At 49.5% G+C, this 18,466-nt stretch overlaps 1 protein-coding gene across 1 annotated transcript in view; it reads right to left on the bottom strand.

The window, feature by feature from the left end:
• The window catches only part of HIP1 (huntingtin interacting protein 1), a 125,809-nt gene extending 107,789 nt beyond the window's left edge, over positions 1-18,020 (bottom strand). The window contains exon 1 of the mRNA XM_084764577.1: positions 17,824-18,020. Within this exon, the coding sequence (XP_084620703.1) occupies positions 17,824-17,943 (120 nt within the window). The 5' untranslated portion in view covers positions 17,944-18,020. The remainder of the gene's footprint in view (positions 1-17,823) is intronic.
• Positions 18,021-18,466: the final 446 nt, after the last annotated feature.

Raw genomic sequence — 18,466 nt, 5'->3', positions numbered from 1 at the left:
AGGCTGCCTACTCCCGACACCTTAGGTTTCTCCACCAACTCCTGCCTGGGAGGCAGATGGCAGACAGCTCACATTTGGTTCCTCTGGATGGAGAGAAAGTTCCAGACTTGCAGTTAATCCCCTTGTTTTCGGCACCTGCTGTGTCCTACCCTCTGCCCACATGGAGTCTCGAGGTTGATTAGAAACAAGTGCTGCTCGGTTTCAACAGCTGCAAGGCCACAGCTGCAAAATAAACGCCCACCTGTTGGCGTTCAGCTGGGGCAGGTTACACCCGAGCGCTGGGGGTTGGATGTGCATGTATCGGCTACGAGTTCATGTGTGTGAGTGCACTCGTGCACTCGTGCACACGTGCACTCGTGCCTGTGCCTGTGCGAGCAAGTGACCATAAGTATGTTCGCATATGCACGTGCCTCAGCTGTCATTCCTTAGGCGACACCCATTTTGCTTTTTGAAACAAACAGGGTCTCTTATAAGTCTCTTAAGCTGGCCGACCAGGGAGTCCAAAGGACCCACCTGTCTCTGCCTCTTCACCATGGGGATTATGAGTGTGCGCCACCAAGCCTGTTTTGCTTTGTTTGTTCGCTTCATTCTTGTTTTGTTTTGAGACAGAGTCTCACTATGTAACTCTAGCTGGACTTGGAACTATTTATTGACTGATTGATTGATTGATGATTGATTGATTGAGAGAGGGTTTCTCTGTGTAGCCTTGGCTGTCCTGGGCTCACTTTGTAGACCAGGCTGGCCTCAAACTCACAGATATCCACCTGCCTCTGCCTCCCAAGTACTGAGATTAAAAGTGTGTGACATCATGCCCGGCTAATAAATTTTAAAATTGAGGAAAAAAACATTTTTTTTTTCACTGATCCGGTGAGGTAGAGAAGGAGTGGGTGGGGGATTGTGAAGGACTCTCTACTGCCACCAAGTGTCAGGACACACTTATACATCTGTCACCCTGCCCCATCCCGCCTCCGCCCCTCCCCTCTCCACTCTACCTCCCTCTAGAAACAGCAAAACAAACAAACAAATAAAAAGTGAGATGAAGGCCAGTCTGCATCTTAAACAAGGGGTTTATAATTTTCTTTGGGGGAGGGGTGTTTTTATTCTTGTTTTTAGGGTTTTTTTTTCCTTCTTTTTTTGAGACAGTTTCTCTGTGTAGCCCTGGCTGTCCTGAAACTTGCTCTGTCGACCAGACTGGCCTCGAACTCACAGATATCCCACTGCCTCTGCCTCTTGAAGATGCTGGAACCACCACCCAGCTGGCTTATAATTTGTCATCACATAAATTCTATCTAACTATCTGTCTGTCTACACCAGGCACGGTGGTGCATATCTACCCCACATCTGGCTTTTATCCACATTCCTGCCCCCAACTTTTTCAAAATATAATTTTTAATTTTTTAAAACAGTTCTTTCATGTGTATGAGTGTTGTGCCTACATGCAGATACACGCATTATGTGAGTGCCTGGTGCCCCCAAGGCTGAGAAGAGGGCATTGGATCCCCTGGAACTGAAATTATAGATGGTGGTGGTCAGTCACCATGTGGGTGCCGGGAACTGAACCTTTACAAGGGCAACCAGTGCTCTTACAGGCTGAGCCATCTCTCTAGCCAACCCCACCCACTACTTTTTGAGACAAGGTCTTGTTTAATGTAACCTATTCTAGCCCTAAATTTGACCTTACTTTTGTTTATGCTGCTCAAGCAGGCTGGTTTCGCAATTCCTGATCCTTCTGTCTCAGCCTGAAAAAACTGTGTGCATGAGTGCGTGCATGTGTTCGTGCATGCTTATGTGTGTGTGTGCCTCTGTGTGTGTGTGTGTGTGTGTGTGTGTGTGTGTGTGTGAGCACCTGTGTGTGTACAACCTGCAGGACTTGGTTCTCTCCTTCCACTCTATGGGGTGTGGCTGGAACACAGGTTGTCAGGCTCTGAAGTTCTAGATAAGCACCACATCACACTCTGCCCTTTCTAGAACACTTCTAAGATGGCTGCCGCTGCACCTTCCTCTGTATTTTTTTTTTAAGATTTATTTATTTATTATTATGTATACAGTGCTGGGTCTGCATGTACACCTGCAGCCCAGAAGAGGGCACCAGATCACATTATAGATGGTTGTGAGCCACCACGTGGTTGCTGGGAACTGAACTCAAGGACCTCTAGAAGAGCAGTCAGTGCGCTTAACCCCTGAGCCATCTCTGCAGGCCATACCTTTATTTTATTTTTTTTAAAGTACATCTGTATTTTTGACCTTTACACACCCAGTTCCCACCACTTACATTGATCTCGACCATTAAGTCTCAGGCCTTTTCCCACGCCTTCTAGGGTTTCACTGGACACAAGGAGGTTTGGACTCTGTTATTCAATGTACAAAAACTCAGGGTCAAACGGGAGGGCAAGGACTAGGGTGGCAGCCATAGATGAGTTCTCCATATTAAGACATGTAAGTTCTAGTTTAAAGCAAAACAAAACAAAATTAAAAAAAAAAAAAAAGCACTGTGTGGGCCAAAGAAAACAAACCCACAAAGGAGACCAGCCTTGGGGACGCCAGTCTGGGACGTCTGCCGTGGCATGGTCTCTGTTTCCCCAGCTTCCACTTCCGCTTGGCTTCAGCAGGGTCCTCCAACCCCACCTGCCCGTGCTGCTGGCTCCCTGCGGCTTCTCCTGCCGCTGAAGGGCACCACTCTCACAAGTAGCTAGAAGGGATTAGTTCCGCCTTCCCAGGCTCTTGCCTCCATTTTTAGGCATTCCCTCACTGCTGTGGTTACAGAAGGCTGAGCCTAGGCAAGCGCCCCGCCCCCCATGCCCCCCCCCTTCAGTTCTGGAAGCAACTTGAACTCTGCAATCAAGCCTGATTCATCCCCGACTCCTGGCGCCTGGCTGAATGGTGAGCTTGTTGACATTCCAAAAAATGCACTCATTCCAACCCCAGCGGACCTCAGTAGAACAAGCAGAGAAGATGACAAGATGACAGGTCCCCGCCCTCAAGGGACCAGCCAGAGCCTCCCTCCATGAGAGGAGCATCTTATTTCATACCTGGCACAGCAAGCCTTGAAAAAAAAAACCAAAACGGTATCTGTTGGTTGACTGATGTGGAGACTGCCACCAAGAACACAGCCACAGAGGAAAGACAACAGCAAAACCAGCGAGAAGGTTCCCCGTACTACAGGATCCTTGGCACAGAGAATCCTAGAAATCCCTCCCTAGGGACATGAAGCCTCCAGCTCTATAGAAAGACAATTGCTGCTGCCTCACCAAGGGACTGAGAAAAACTGCCATTTTGGTTTGCAATGCTGGAGATGAAACCAAGGGCATCCCATGTGCTGGGCAAGTGCTGTACTGCTGGGCCACGCCCACAGTCCCCCACTGGGGGATTCTAGGCAGGTCCTCGATTGCGCCATCTGGCTGCCCCAGCATAGATAGGGTTTTTGATGTTGTTTTTTATTCCTTTTGTTACGTTTGGGTTTTTTGTTTGTTTGTTTATTCCTTGAATAGGTTCTTAATATATCAACAATCAGCTGGGTATTGTACTGCACGCCTTTAATCCCAGTGTTCAGGAGGCAGAGGCAGGCAGATAGCTGTGAGTTCGAGGCCAGCCTGGTCTACAAAGCAAGTACAGGACAGCCAAAGCTACACAGAAACCCTGTCTTGTGGGGGGGGGGGGGAGGGGGCACTGGGGGGGGGGTTGGGAATATGCTGTGGTGGTTTATATTGACTGTCAATTTGACAGGCTCTAGAATCATCTAAGAGCCAAACCTCTTGGCACATCTATGAGGATGTCTTTAGACTGGGTTAAATGAAGTGACAAGACCCCACCTAACTGTGGGCGGCACCATTCCCTAGGCTAGGGGTCTGTTTGGACTGCATAAAAAGAAGTGACCTGAGTGCAGCATTGGTCTCTCTCTGCTTCCTAACTGTGCAGTGTTCCTCACCCTCCTGCTGCCATGTCTTCCCCACGGTGTGTGTGTGGGGCATGGGGTGGGCTGTACCTTAGAACAGTGAGCCAAAACCCTTCCTTCCTTCCTTCCTTTCTCTCATTTTCTTTTTTCTTTTCTTTCTTCTTCCCCCCCCCCCCCAAGACAGGGTTTCTCTGTCTAGTCTTGGCTGTCCTAAATTTGCCCTGTAGACCAGGCTGTCCTCAAACTCACAGACATCAGCCTGCCTCTGCCTTCCGAGTGCTGGGGTTAAAGGTGTGCACGACCACAGCTGGCTTCTCTCTTTTTTTCATCTTCCTCTTCTCCTCCTTTTTCTTCCTCTTCCTCTTCTTTTTCTTTGAAACAGGATCTCTACTCTGTATCTCTGGCTGTGCTAGAACTCACTCTGTAGACCAGGCTGGCCTTGAATTCACAAAGATCCACCTGCCTCTGCCTCCCGAGTGTTAGGATTAAAGGCGTGTGCCACCACGCCTGGCCCCTCCTTTCTTTTTTCTTCTTTCTTTTCTTTTCTGCCCCTCCTTTCTTAAGTTGCTTTTGCCAGGCATTTTCTCACATCAGTGAGAAAAGCAACATATGCCAGTCTCTTGATTATCACAGAGAGAGAGAGATGGTAAAACATAAACTACAAACACACAGAGACTAGAAATGTTCACTGTTAGCCGTTAGTACAGAAAAAGGTACTTGTTTTTATCTTTATTTTTCCCGGAAAGAAACATAAATCCAGCCCCTCAAAGAAGTTTAACCCCGCCCCCCAATAGTTCTATTTTTAGTCTAGAACACTTGAGATAGAAAAACTACATTAACCCAAAAGGGTAAGATTTTCTTATGGTCACTCTGCCCACCCAACTGCCCAAGATGGAGCCCGGAGAAGGGGCAGGCAGCGGCTGTCTGCAGAGAGGGAGGCCCAGGAACCCACGCACGAGCGGGATTTCATGGCCAGTCCCTCCCACCCCCCTTCAGAGGCATGAGCTGTTTGTTTCTTACTTTCTGCACTTGGCAGTTTGCTTTTTGCCTAGAAAGATTTCAGGGCCCCATCTCTCTCATCACCTGCTCCTTGTCAACCAGAGTGGGGGCGGGGGAGTCAGAGGGAAGGGAGAAAGGGAGACAGGGCTTGTTCAAGGCAGGCTCCCCCATGCGGTGCCTGGGGGTCCTGAGGTTGTCGGTGACACCTCCCAAAGCACGGCTCCTCTGAGTATGACAGAAAGGATGCCTGTGTCATCCATCGTGTGTCACAGGACAGGAGTGGGGGGTTGCTGTCTTAGGGCTTTTCTTTTGTTGGAGATGGAGTAGCCTCCATAGCTCGGACTAGCCTTGAACTCTTGATCCTCCCGCATCAGGCTTTGCATTCGGAGATGGCTGCACGCAGCCACACCCATGCCCAGCTCCTGAGGTTTTGTTTTTTTGTTTTTTTGTTTTTTTAAACTGAGAGATGACTGCCTGGAAACAGAAATCTAAACTTCAAGCCCCGGGCTGGTGACAGGTCTTTGAGAAGCACCTGGAACATCTGTAATTAAAACCTTGACACCTGGTCCTGGCTCAGCTCCCAAGAAAACCTGGTATGACTCCGCTCTCCTTCACAAGGGATCGTAAAGCTGCCTGGCCCTTCTCCCCCCCGCCCCCCCTCCGCCCCCCCCCCCCGTGCAGACAGAACACCGTCGGCACCGCTCTTTAAATATCTGCGCAGGCAGGCTATATTTAGAGACTATTTGGCCCTCAAAATCAGCCCGATTTCCTGTGGCAAGAAGTTCTCAGCGACAGGAGAGAGGCCAGGAGGACTCCGGAGCCCTGGCAGGCAGCTCGGAAGCCAGAGATGTTGGAGCGGGGCGGCGGTACACAAACAGGCGCGACCGGCTTCTTCTAGCTAGCTGTCCAAGAGAAAAAATAACAAAGCGCTCCGAGACTTTTCATAGTCATGCCGGAGAACCGTTTGCTGGGGGCGGGGCTACCTGGGTGAGAAGCCAAGTAGAGGACAGCCCTCTAGCAAACAGGAAGTAAGTGTACTTACTCCTTCATTCATTCATTCATTCATTCATGCATGCATTCAGCCAAGCGTGCATCTGTTCACTACTCATTCACACAGTCCCTCGGCCACGTACTCACTGGTTCATTTTCTCACTCATTTACACACGAGTCATTCATCAGTCACTCATCCATCCAATCGCCCATTCATTCATTCGCTCAATCCCTCGCTCACTTACACACTAGCCACTCATGAGTCGTCGGGCAGCCCTTCGCTTGTCCACTTGCTCATTTACTCGGTCCCTTCCGTCACTCACCGTCTGTATGCTAAACATTGATTTTCATTCATTCGCTCAGGGTCCTCATTTAGCCACTCAAGCGCTGCTCACTAACTCACTCTATCACTCAGTCCCTCAAGCACCGCTCACTGACTCATCCGCGCTTGCTTTTACCCATTTGCACAACCATCAACTGACTTGGTCAAGCACTCGTGTACTTACTCTCACTTATTCGCCCATTAACTCCTCGGTTCACTCAACAACTTCTTCACTTAACCATTCCTTTATTCATCCATCATCCGGCCACTAATCATTTATTCTATCACCCCACTTCTGAGTTAACTCACCCGCCCAGTCCGCCATTCGGCTGCCCCCCCATGCGTTCATCAGACCCACCCTCTCGTCCTCTCAGTCACTCCTTAACAAAAACACATCTTTACCACCCCTTAGTAATGCTAATTATCCCTTAACAGAATGCATCTCTTCAGCAGTCCTGTGCGCGCGCGCGCGATCCCGTGACCTGTGCGCGCGCGACCCCGTGGCCTAAAGCTCTATGTCACAAAGCAGACAAAGGCTCCCTGGGCGCCCTAGGGGAGGCCAAGGGAATCTGGGGACACACGAGGGGAAGGCGTCAGCACTAGGAGACAGAGGACAACACTCTGCATGGGCTACAGCTGTGGCTACCCCTCTTCGGTCCACTCAACAAGCCCATGTGTCCACGCAACATTCTACATCGCCACGAGGGGCAGGAGCGACACAGAGCTGTAAACTAGACATGGTAACGCTTGTTTGTAATCCCAGTGCCCAGGTACCTGAGGCAAGAGAGTCTCTGTGTGAGTTTGAGGCCAACCTAGACGCTATAGTGAGACCCTGACCCAAGAAGAAAAAGAAGAAAGAAATCGGGAACAAAGCAGGGCCCAGAGTGGCACTCCTCGTGGTCACGTGATGTGGGTGTGGTGGCGGCGCACGGTTGAAACCTCAGCATTTGGAAGGTGGAGGCGGGAGGGTCGGGGGTTCCGAGACATCCTGAGCTCGTGTGAGGCACCTGCTAAAGACAGGAGGCGGGTGGAGAGGAGATCGGAGCTGCGCCCTGTCTGGTGCCTCTGACCACGTGGGGCTCTGCTGTTGCAGGGGGAAAGAGTCCATGGTGGGAAGGGGCCACAAGTCCACTCAGCCCTCACTGAGGACTTGGTAGGATCACGCCATCTGGTTTATTCTGCTGAGCACCTTGGTTTGAGATCCCCTTAGCTCTTCAAAGGAGTCGCCGAAATAGCATGGGGTTTACCCAGCTCCCCTTCCACATTAACCATCCTCTTCTGTACGTGCACATCAGTCGGCCAGACCACGCGCGACCCTCACCTGGCTTTCAAGCTGTGAGGCGTACTCCTCACTGCTTCCCATCTCACCATCTGTCCAGCCCCGTGCTCTTTCTGCTCCAAAATGCAACCCAAGATAATTGTACCTTATATGAGCATCCTCCCACCTGACAGCTCTTCGGCCTCTCAAGGTCTTTCACAACCTTGCACTTCTGAAGAGGCCTGGTCAGGAGGAGTTCTGCATGCATTTCTCTAAGGGGACACACAAGCGTGTGTGTGTGTGTGTGTGTGTGTGTGTGTGTGTGTGTGTGTGATATGTGCATGTGGTGTGTGTGGTTGTGGTGTGGTGTGGTAGTACATGTGGTGTATATGATGTGTGTGTGTGGTGTGAACGTGTGTGTCATGTGTGTATGTGTGGTAGTGTGTATGGTTATGTATGGTATGTGTGTGGTGCGTGTGTAGTGTTTGTGCATGGTCTTGTTGCAGTGTGTATGGTTGTGTATAGTGTATGTGTGGCTGTTTGTGTGGTGTGTATGATGTGTGAGGGATGTGTGTGGTATATGTGTGTGTCTGTGTGTCAGTGTGTATATGTGTGTGTGTATATATATGTATACATACATATGTGTGTATGTATATATGTGTACACATACATGCATATACATACATACATGTATATATGTGTGTATGCCAGAGGACAACGTCCGAGTGTTGACGTTCTCTTTCCTCAACATTGGTTCCAAGATCAAACTCAGGCAGTCAGGTCTGGACACACTGAGCCAGCTCTCCGGCTCAGGCGGCGCTGTCCAAGTGCATGCTTCCTCTGTAGTTAAGCCTACAAACACCCGAACATTCCAGACCTCCACCACAAGCCTGGGTAAGTGTCAGGGCACAACAGGACATGCCTGGGGGCTCTCAGTCTTGGATCCGCTTCCTGTCTCCGAGCCTGCTTTCTTCTTCGCAGACACTCCATCCTACTTTTATCACGACACTGGGGTTTCCCACCCACTTTAAAAAAAAAAAATAGCACAACTTCATTAAGAGATTTTCCCCCCCTTTAAATGCTAAGTAAATTAGACCTGTGATCCTCTGACCTGGAATTGTGTCAAAGAATGTGGTGGCCCAGCAGGGGAAAAATGTTCCGAATGGACCACTGAATTGTCCTTTCAGGATAAACTTCTGGGAACGGGTGCCAAGTGAGGAATTCCAGGGTCTGATCTGTGGCCAGGATAAGCTCACATGAAATAGCGTTGGTCCCCTGGGGTCCCCTGGGGTCCCCTGGGGTCCCCTGGAGTCCCTCAAGGTGGTTTGTCTGTCTGTGAAGTCGAACTTGAGAGTCACTGTGAGTCTTGCCTGGGAACATGGCTTACGCCCTAGCTTTGTTCCCCACCCCCACCTCACCTTATAATACCATTTGTTTGTGTATTTGGGTGGGGCACACATGCTAGTCAGAGGATAACATTTGGGAGTGGGGTTCTCTCCTACCACGTGGGGCCCAGCGTCATTTTGTTGTCCCAACCTTGTTCAGTTTCCATCACTAACCAACAGCCACAAACTCAACAACATAAGCCACCTATTACTGGGCTGGAGAGATGGCTCAGAGGTTAAGAGCACTGTCTGCTCTCCCAGAGGTCCTGAGTTCAATCCCCAGCAGCCACATGGTGGCTCACAGCCATCTCTAATGTGATCTGATACCCTCCTCTGGCCTGCAGATGTACATGCAGGCAGAGCTCTGTATACGTAATAATAAATAATAAATCTTTAAAAAAAAAAAAAAAGAAGGTAGACAGAAGACACAAATGAATAGAAGCCAGAAACTCAAAGCACCCCTGTGCGCGTTCCCAGGTGACATCTCCCAGATGCTCATCCACAGCTCTGGCCTCTCCAGCCAGGGCTCCTCTTGGGAGCGTGAGCCATTCATCCGGGCTGAAGGAATCCACCGCCCAGGCCTTGCATTTTCCTTAGACACTTCTGTGGTCTCGTCTCCTCCTTTCGAAAATGCCACCGCTTGAGCCTTGTGCGTTTGACCAACACCGGTGCTTAAGTGGCTAAAGCTCTCTGCTAAGTGCTGGGCCACCACACTAAAAAGATAAAGGAGAAACTTAGGGACCCCCTCGGCATCTGTGGAAGGTAGACAGAAGAATGAATAGAAGCCAAAGACCACACGCAAAGTGCGGGTTAATGACGGTCTCTCTGCTTCCTGGCTCCCAGCTATGGCAGTACCGGGAAGCCGCAGGCAGGTACGTGACTCGTGGGTCATTGGCTCCCTGTTCCCGGATGCTTTGGAGAACGCTTTTGGGGAGGCTGGGCCTGAGACAGAACTTGAAACAGGTGTGGACAAAGGGCATCCCTACACACAGCTCCCTTCTCCCTGGGCGGAATTCTCTTTTCAGTTGTTGTTGTTATTGTTGTTTTAATCTTTTGCACGCTGAGATATAACAGAAATACAGCTGTGTATGGCAGTACACACCTGCGATTCCAGCGCCTGAAAGTCAAGGTCACCTGGGTCACACTGTATGTTAGCCTGGGCTAATGCAGAAGTCAAGGACAGGGCTGGAAAGATAGGTTCAGTGAGTAAAGCACTTAGCTCTGCAAGCATGAATACTTAAATTCAACCAAGAGTGACGGCATATGCTTGTAATTCCTGCGATAGAGAGGGGTAGAGCCAGGCAGATAGATTCTTTTTTTTTTTTTTCTTTTTTAAAGATTTATTTATTTATTATGTACACAGTGCTCTGCCTAGGTATGTGCCTACATGACAGAAGAGGGCATCAGATCTCATTATGGATGTTGTGAGGCACCATGTGGTTGCTGGGAATTGAACTCAGGACTTCTGGAAGAGCAGACAGTGCTCTTAACCTCTGAGCCATCTCTCCAGCCCACAGATGGATTCTTTCTATTTATTTATTTATTTTAAAGATTTATTTATTTATTTATTATGTATACAGTGCTCTGCCTGCATGTACACCTGCAGGCCAGAAGAGGGCATCAGATCACATTATAGATGGTTGTGAGCCACTACGTGGCTGCTTGAAATTGAACTCAGGACCTCTGGAAGAGCAGACAGTGCTCTTAACCTCTGAGCCCCCACAGATGGATTCTTTTTTATTATTATTATTAATTTATTCATATTACATCTCAATTGTTACCCACAGATGGATTCTTATGGGGGCTCACTGACCAGCTAGTCAGAGACCTTGTCTTGAAAAACAAGGTGGGGAGAGGCAGGCAAGGTGGCTCGGTGAAAAAGGTGCTTGCTGCCAAGCCTGAGCTCAATCCCTGGGACCCACATGGGGGAAAGAGAGAACGGACTCCTCTAAGTTTTCTTCAGCTTCTTCACACACATAAATAAATAAATAAACAAACAAACAAATAAATAAATAGAAAGAGAGAGAGAGAGAGAAAGATTTTATGAGGCGGAGGAGGGGAGATGGCTCAGTGGAAGGTGATCACTGTCATGCCTAATGACCTGAGCTAGATCCCAGAACCTACATGGTAGAAGGTAAGAACTGACCTTTGACCTCTACATGTGCATACATGCATGCATGCAAATTAATTTTTTTTGAAAAATGTAAAGACAGGCATGCTGTTGAGAAGGTAGAGGTAGTAGGATACAAGGAGTTCAAGGTTATTGTCAGCTACATGGAAAGTTGGAGGCTAACCTGGGCAGTAAGGGAGATATTGTTTCAAACAAAATAAAACAAGTAACATACAGGATCAGGTTCAGAGCTTTCCTGTGCACTCTTGGGCAAATCTCTTAGCCTCTCATACTGTACTGGGAAAAAGGTCACAACCATGGGTTATACAATGCACTTTATTTAAGTCAGTGGCCCAAAGAGCTTCTATGGAAATGTGGCTTTGGAGTCAATGTTAGCCATCACTGAGTCACAAGCAGAGCTGGTGACTTTCATGGCGCACCCCGGCTTCCTGGCCTGTCTCACCATCGCATGAGCAGAGGGAGCAGCTGTGAGTCCATCCAAGAAACACATGCCTCTCTCTCCCGCTGTCTGAACCACAGGGTCTCTCCCCTCACTAGTATCAGACTGAGCTGCCTGTACTAGGGACGGGGTTCCTCCCTGCCTGCCCAGTCAGGAAAAACAGGAAGCAGCCTCCACCCAGTCGGGAGGTGGGACTGACAAATTCCCTATGCTAGGTGGGCAGTATTCCAGGCCATCGGAGCTTCTGGAAGCAGCGGCAGACAGACTGGCCACCAGCCCACTGCACCGGGCTGAGCCGTGCCACACCCACATCTCCTCCACACTGCACCTAAGGGACTATGCAAACCAATGACTGGGGTATGCAAGGCAGCCCTGGTCCCTGCCTTGAAAGAATGGCCAAGCAAAGAACCTTTAGGGGGGCCCAAGAGGGTCATGGAATCTGTGCTTTGGGTCCTATGGCTTCCTAAAGTGCAATCCCAAGGGTTCTAAGAGTCCTATGCCTCTAAGCCCTGGTCCCTACTCCCCAGACAGAGAAACATCCAATAGAGCATTTTAGAGCTTGCTAGAAATATATATGTTAAGGATCAAGAGGAATCAACTGGTAAAGCTAGAGCCAAACCTGATAATCCGAGGTCAATCCTTACGACCCATATACTTGGAGGTGAGAACTGATTCCAAGTTGTCCTCTGACCTCCATACAAGCACTGTTGCTGGAGTGTACACACACACATACACACACACACAGACACACAGACACACAGACACACACACACACACACACACACACAAGACATATACGTACATATTAAGCAGAGCGGTGGTGACTCACGCCTTTAATCCCAGCACATGGGAGGCAGAGGCAGGCGGATCTCCGTGAGTTCGAGGCCAGCCTGGTCTATAAAGTGAGTCCACGACAGCCAAGATTAATACAGAGAGACCCTGTCTCGAAAAATAAAAAAAGATCAGCACCACATATGCCTGTGATCCCACAACTTGGGAGGTGGAGGCAGGAGGACTGAGATTGTGAGGCGAGCCCAGGCTACATGAAGCCTTGTCTCATTAATGAAGAGGAAAGAAGAAAATGAGAAAAAGAAACGTTATCTTTTGGTGTGGAGGCCTGCTTACAGCTTCATAAGCTGAGACATTTGACAGCAAGAAGGCTCTTCAAAGACGGCTTCCAGCTCTCATTTTGAAAACAGCACAGTAGCACAGTCAGACCTTTTCTCTCTCAGAAGAACCAGCTCAGGCTACCTAGATGTGAGGCATCCCTTATCCAAATGTTCAGAATGTCTAGGGCTGTGGCTCAGTGGTAGAGCACCTGCCTAGAATCCCCCAGTGAGGGGCTGGGGGTGTGGCTCAGTGGTAGAGCACCTGCCTAGAATCCCCCAGTGAGGGGGAGGCGTGGTTCAGTGGTAGAGCCCGTGCCTAGAATCCTCCAGTGAGGGGGAGGCATGGTTCAGTTGTAGGGTTCCACCTCTAGCACCAGAAAAAAAGGAAACCAGCATTTTCCCTTGGGACAAGAACACTTTTAGGTTTTGAACAGTTTTTCATATTGTGGACATCTGAGATATTTTAGGAGCCAGGGTTGAATCTAAACACAAAATTTAGTTGTTTCATACATACCTAGTATACATAGCCCGAGGTGACTTATTAAATTTTGAATACATTTCTTTCCTGGTGTCTATGTGCACATGTGTGCGTCGATGAGCAGGCACACCATCTGTGTATGTGCATGAGAAAGCCAGAGGACACCTCAGGTGTGGTCCCTCAGGAACTGCTCACCTTTTTTTGTTCCAGACAGAGTCTCTAACTGGCCTGGAACTTATAGAGTAGACTAGGCTGGCCGGCCAGTAAGCCCTTGGGATCTGTCTCTCTCTGCCTCCCACTCAAACACTAGAATTACACTAGATTTCTTTTACTTGGCTTATAGAAGGTTGAACTCAGTTTCTCGTGTTTGTTGGACAAGCACATCACCGACTGACTACCTTGCTGCTTTTTTTTTTTTTTTTTGAGTCTTTCCTGTAGCCCAGGCTAGCCTGGATCCCTTGACTCCAGGCCTCAGTCACCTGAGCAGCTGGGATCGGAAGTGTTTGCTATGGACACCAGCTCTAATGGTGAATCTTTTTTTCAAGATTTTGATTCCTTAGGTATGTGTATGTTTGTGCGTCTCTGTGTATGAGATGTAAGCACAGTGCCTAAGGGTGTCAGAAGAGGTCACTAGGACCCCTGGAGCTATAGTCACAGAAGGTTGTAAGCAGTCCAAGATCTGGCCCTCTCTCAGAAGATGGAGTGCAATTTCTCTAGTGCAGCCCCCACACCCCGACCCCGTGGCTAATCTCAATTGTCACCATGATATTTATAAGCATCTAGGAAGAGGGAGTCCCTCAGTAGAACTTGAGACTCTTAGAATCATCTAGGAGACATGCCGGTGGGCTTGGCTATGCCAGTGTTCTCAGAATTTGCCTGAGCAGAGGAGCGAGACCCAGCCTGAATGTGGGCAGCACCATTCCCTAGGCTAGGGTTCTGGACCACATAAAAACAGAGCTGAGCACCAGCATCCGTCTCTCTCTGCTTCCTGACTGTGGCAGCAATGTCACCAGCTGCCTCGCGCTCCTGCTGTCCTGACTTCCCGTCTCGATGAACTGTACCTTTCTCCCTTCAGTTGCTTTGGCCAGATACTTATCACAGCAGTGAGAATACCCTACTTGTTTTGGGTTTTTTAGATAGGGTCTCAATCCGTTGCCCGCATTGGCCATAAACTCCTGGCTTCATTCAATCCTCCTGCCTCACCTTCCCGAGTACGTGGCAATACAGATACAAACCACCATCTCTCTCATCTCTGACTCCTTTGGTTATGTCTGTCCTTCAGGCACCTACCTTCTACAAGGGTCCCCCGATGGAAAATGACACTCACAGCCATCCCCCCCCAAGAGGTGACACAGGAAGCTAAGATGTGGGCTAGCATAAATGTGATAACACACTATGGCCTGGTGCCCCAGACTTACTGGAGTATATGGCACATGGACAACAGACTGCAAAGGATTCCTGGTGTGTGTGTGTGTGTGTGTGTGTGTGTGTGTGTGTGTGTGTGTGTGTGTGCGCGCGTGTGCGCGCGCGCGCATGTAGAGGCCAGAGGGGGCATTTTCCTCTATTGCTTTCCACATTATTATTATTATTATTATTATTATTATTATTATTATTATTATTATTTTGAGACAGTTCACTGAACTTGAATCTCACTGATTCAGCTACAACAGGAGTTGCACCCGTTTTGTTTTGTTGTTTTGTTCTTGCGTTCTGGGGATATGAACTCATGTCCTCATGCTTGTGCACTGAGCCATGTCCCCAGCCCTATATTACTTTCATTTTACAGTTAGAAAATTGAGGATTAGGAAAGTTAGACCACTCCCTTGAGGGCACATGGCTCCATGCATCAAATCACACTTGGCCCCAAAACTAAAAGGTCTCCTATGGGCTGGCGATGCGGCTCAGTTTGTGGAATGCTCGCCCAGCGTGCATGACGCTCTGGGTTCTCTGCCCAGCACCTCATAAAGTAGGCATGAAATTCTTTAGAGCTGGCGGGCGTGGTGGGCCACTCCTGCAAGCCCAGCACCCAGAGGTGGAGGTAGGAGAATCAGGAGTTCAAGATCGTCCTTGTCTGAGACTGACTGAACCACAAGAGACCCTGGCTCAAAACCAAAAAGAGTGGACGCAACTCAGATGTCTTCCAGATCCGTCCAGGACTGAAAGGCAGCAGCACAAGGCAGTGGGTCAAGGTTAGGACCACTTCCAGCTGCGTTACCCGGCGAGCTATTTAACCTCAGTAGGCCTTCATTTCCTCTGAGTAAAATGGGGCTTCTAACCACTCCATCAGCTCTTGAGAAGATTAAAAGATAGCAAATAAAGTCCTGTATTTAGAGGGCCTCCAAAATCATAATTAGCTACACTTATTATTATAATACCTTTGCTGTTCCTCTTGGTCTCTTTAAGATACCGATGTTTTTGGTTTGGGGGTTATTGAAATGTTTTGAGCTAGGGTCTCACTTATGCACAGCCACGGTTAGCCTGGAATCTGCTATTTAGACCACACTATCTTCAGCCTTGCGAGGATCCTCTTGCCTCTGCCCTGGGATTGCCGGAGTGTCCCACCATGCCCGCCAGCTCTAAAGAATTTCAACAGCTGAGTTGGATTGTGATGGCTCATGCCTGTAATCCCAGCACAAGGGAGGCAGAGGCAGGGAGACTGATGAAAGTTCAAGGCCAGCCTGGTCTACATTGCAAATTCTAGGACAGCCAGGGCTACATAGTAAGATCCTCAGAACAACAACAACAACAAAAGCACTTGGGAGGCAGAGACAGGTAGATCTTTGAGAGTTCGAGGCCTGCCTGGTCTACAAATAGAGTTCTTGGATAGCCAAGGCTACACAGAGAAATCCTGTCTAATAAAGCAAAAAAAAAAAAAGGGGGGGGAGTTTTAACAACTAGAAAACTCTGTTGTGGTATAGACCTCAACACACACACACACACACACACACACACACACACACACACATACACACACACATGTCAAATCTAGCTAATCACAAATGTTCTACAGAAGGTAAAATGAGACACTGATCTACCACTCTCCTTGATGGGTGTCCCCTGGACAACTAGGGAAAATGTTGGCTGTGGCTGAAAACATTCAAATGCCTAATTTCCACCACTCTGTATTAAATTTTTGGTATATGTGTATGGGGGGCTTCTCATGGCACAGTGTGAGAATGGAGGTCAGAGGACAACTTGGACAAGATGGTTCCCTCCCTGGTGGCCAGACTGACCGCAGGAGCCTTTACCCGTCAGCTATTTCCAATGGCCCCAAACTCAAACTCTTAGGTCTAGCTTATTGCTCTTGTTTTACGTTATCAAAGGTTGTCAAAGGACAGGATGCTATAAAATAGCTCCAGTTTGTTTTCTTCTTTCTCTGTGTGTGTGTGTGTGTGTGTGTGTGTGTGTGTGTGTGTGTGGAGAGAGAGAGAGAGAGAGAGAGAGAGAGAGAGAGAGAGAGAGAAGGTGTGGGAGGGGGTATGAAAACTCTTTTTGCAGAAATGCCCAAAGTTAAACACAAATTTCCCTTTGTAAAAAAAGGGGGGTCAGTTCAGAAGATATGAGAAATTAGAACACACACAAACTCTGTTGGACATTGAGAGGTGAGTGAATGGCAGTCTCTCCTTCCCCTTTCGGGGTACAACTACCCTACTTTCCCTCAGAAATAAGAAGTGGCTCCGGAGGTTTCAGAAACAAGAGGTGGATTAAAGTCCCATGGGGTCTGTAAAAAGGCTTTCTGCTTTCTGTGCACAGTCCGTTTACAGAACACACGGGCCCTCTCTGTCTCTTCTGCCTCTGGCAGAAGAAGTCAACTGGATCTTCAAAGTAGTGCTCGGAGAACCAGAGGAGAACAAGGAAATCTACAGCCTCGGCAGTGGGATCCGAAAGGTTGCACTCTCAGAAGTGGATTTTACATACAGATGAATTGATGACTACACCCCCCTACCCCAGCGCCTCACAGCTCGATTTAGTCCAATCAATACAGCAAGCATAAAAGCTTGAGTTAAAAGCCGATAGTGGCTTTTTGTTGATAACCACGATGGAATTTTGGCCATCTGCCCTGGTCAGACCAGACAAATAAGGCGGTCGGTCTGCTTAGTAGCTGTCAGGCATATTTTGGAGGGTGAAAACAAAGCCTCAAATCAGGATTCTGAGTGTCACTGGACAGCTAATATCCCGCCAGACACGCAAGGAAGGGTCTGACAGTCCAAGTGCCTCAATTCCGGCCCCAGACTGCCCACCTCCCCATTCCTCCAATCACCCCTGGCCTCGTCACTTTCCAAGTTGGGCCACACTTCGCATTTCCTACATTCCTTCACATCACGCAGACCCCTTCGGCCCAGCCTAAGGCCAACAGACGGGGCCGCTGAGAGACAAGTAAGAAGCACAGAAGAACAGGATGCAGAGGAGTGAGGGAGAAGTCAATACAAACGTGAAGTGATCGCGATCCATCCTTCACACCCCTAAGTCGGTGTCCCCATACTTTCAAAAACCAGGAGAATCCCAAGTGCTTCTCTTACACCCTTCCACCAGTCCCTTTTTGATGCCTCCCTTGGGACCGCTGACGGAGCACGCCAGGTCCGACCTCTCAGCCGCACGGATCTGCAGGTCCCTGGGGTGCACCCAGATCCCCAGGCCAGCAGAGATGCCAAGGTCCCGGACCTCTGTGGGACTAGTTCCGTACCTCAAGAGGATTCTGATCACACCACCATGCCTAATCCCCTCCAGAGCCTGCAAGATCCTCATTGCTTTCTAAGTCTCTCCAACATCCTGCATCGCCCCAGGTGCCCAGGGATGCCCCGGGGGTTCCCAATCCTCACCTGAGTCCGCTCGAAGCTCTCGCGCTCCGCAGCCTCCAGGCCAGCACCGACCCCGCGCCGGCTCAACACTTTGGGCAGCGGGTTGGGTACCTGCTTCATAGAGTTGGCCATCCGATCCATGTTGCCTGAGTGAACAGAGTCAGGGGCCCTCGGGCCGCCCCGGGATCCCCGCGGTGCCTCCTGCCCCGCCCTACCCGCGGGGATCCGGCGCTAACGGGCACAGATTCCGTCTTCCATTGGTTGACAGTGCCGTCCATCTCCCTCAGGACCCACCCCATCTCTCCAAGAGGCTTTTCCCCACGTGCCTCCTCCCACTTCGGAGGCGCTCAGCTCACTTCGCCGGCTGGCCCGCCTCGGGGCAGTCGGCATGCTATGACTGGTCTGAAGATTTGTCCATTATCATTAGTAGGCAGGACCTGGAGGGCTGCTGTCCCAACCTGCCCTCTGAGGCTCCTCCCCATGCCTGGTGCACCGCCTCCCGGGCCCCTGAGCGCACTGTGATTGGTCTGAATACTTATCTGTCATCACAGCCGGGCTGAGCCTGGAGAGCTACCCTAACCTTCTCTCGCTGGCTCCACGCTACATTCCTCCCTCCTCCTTGTCGTCTCCCCTCCTCCCCACAGGACCAAAACAGCACCATGAT

The sequence above is a fragment of the Acomys minous genome (genome assembly GCF_964271855.1).
Source record: "Acomys minous genome assembly, chromosome: 16".
Lineage (NCBI taxonomy): Eukaryota > Metazoa > Chordata > Mammalia > Rodentia > Muridae > Acomys > Acomys minous.
Note: the sequence above shows the minus strand (reverse complement) of the source record. Positions and strands in the feature narration are given on the sequence as shown.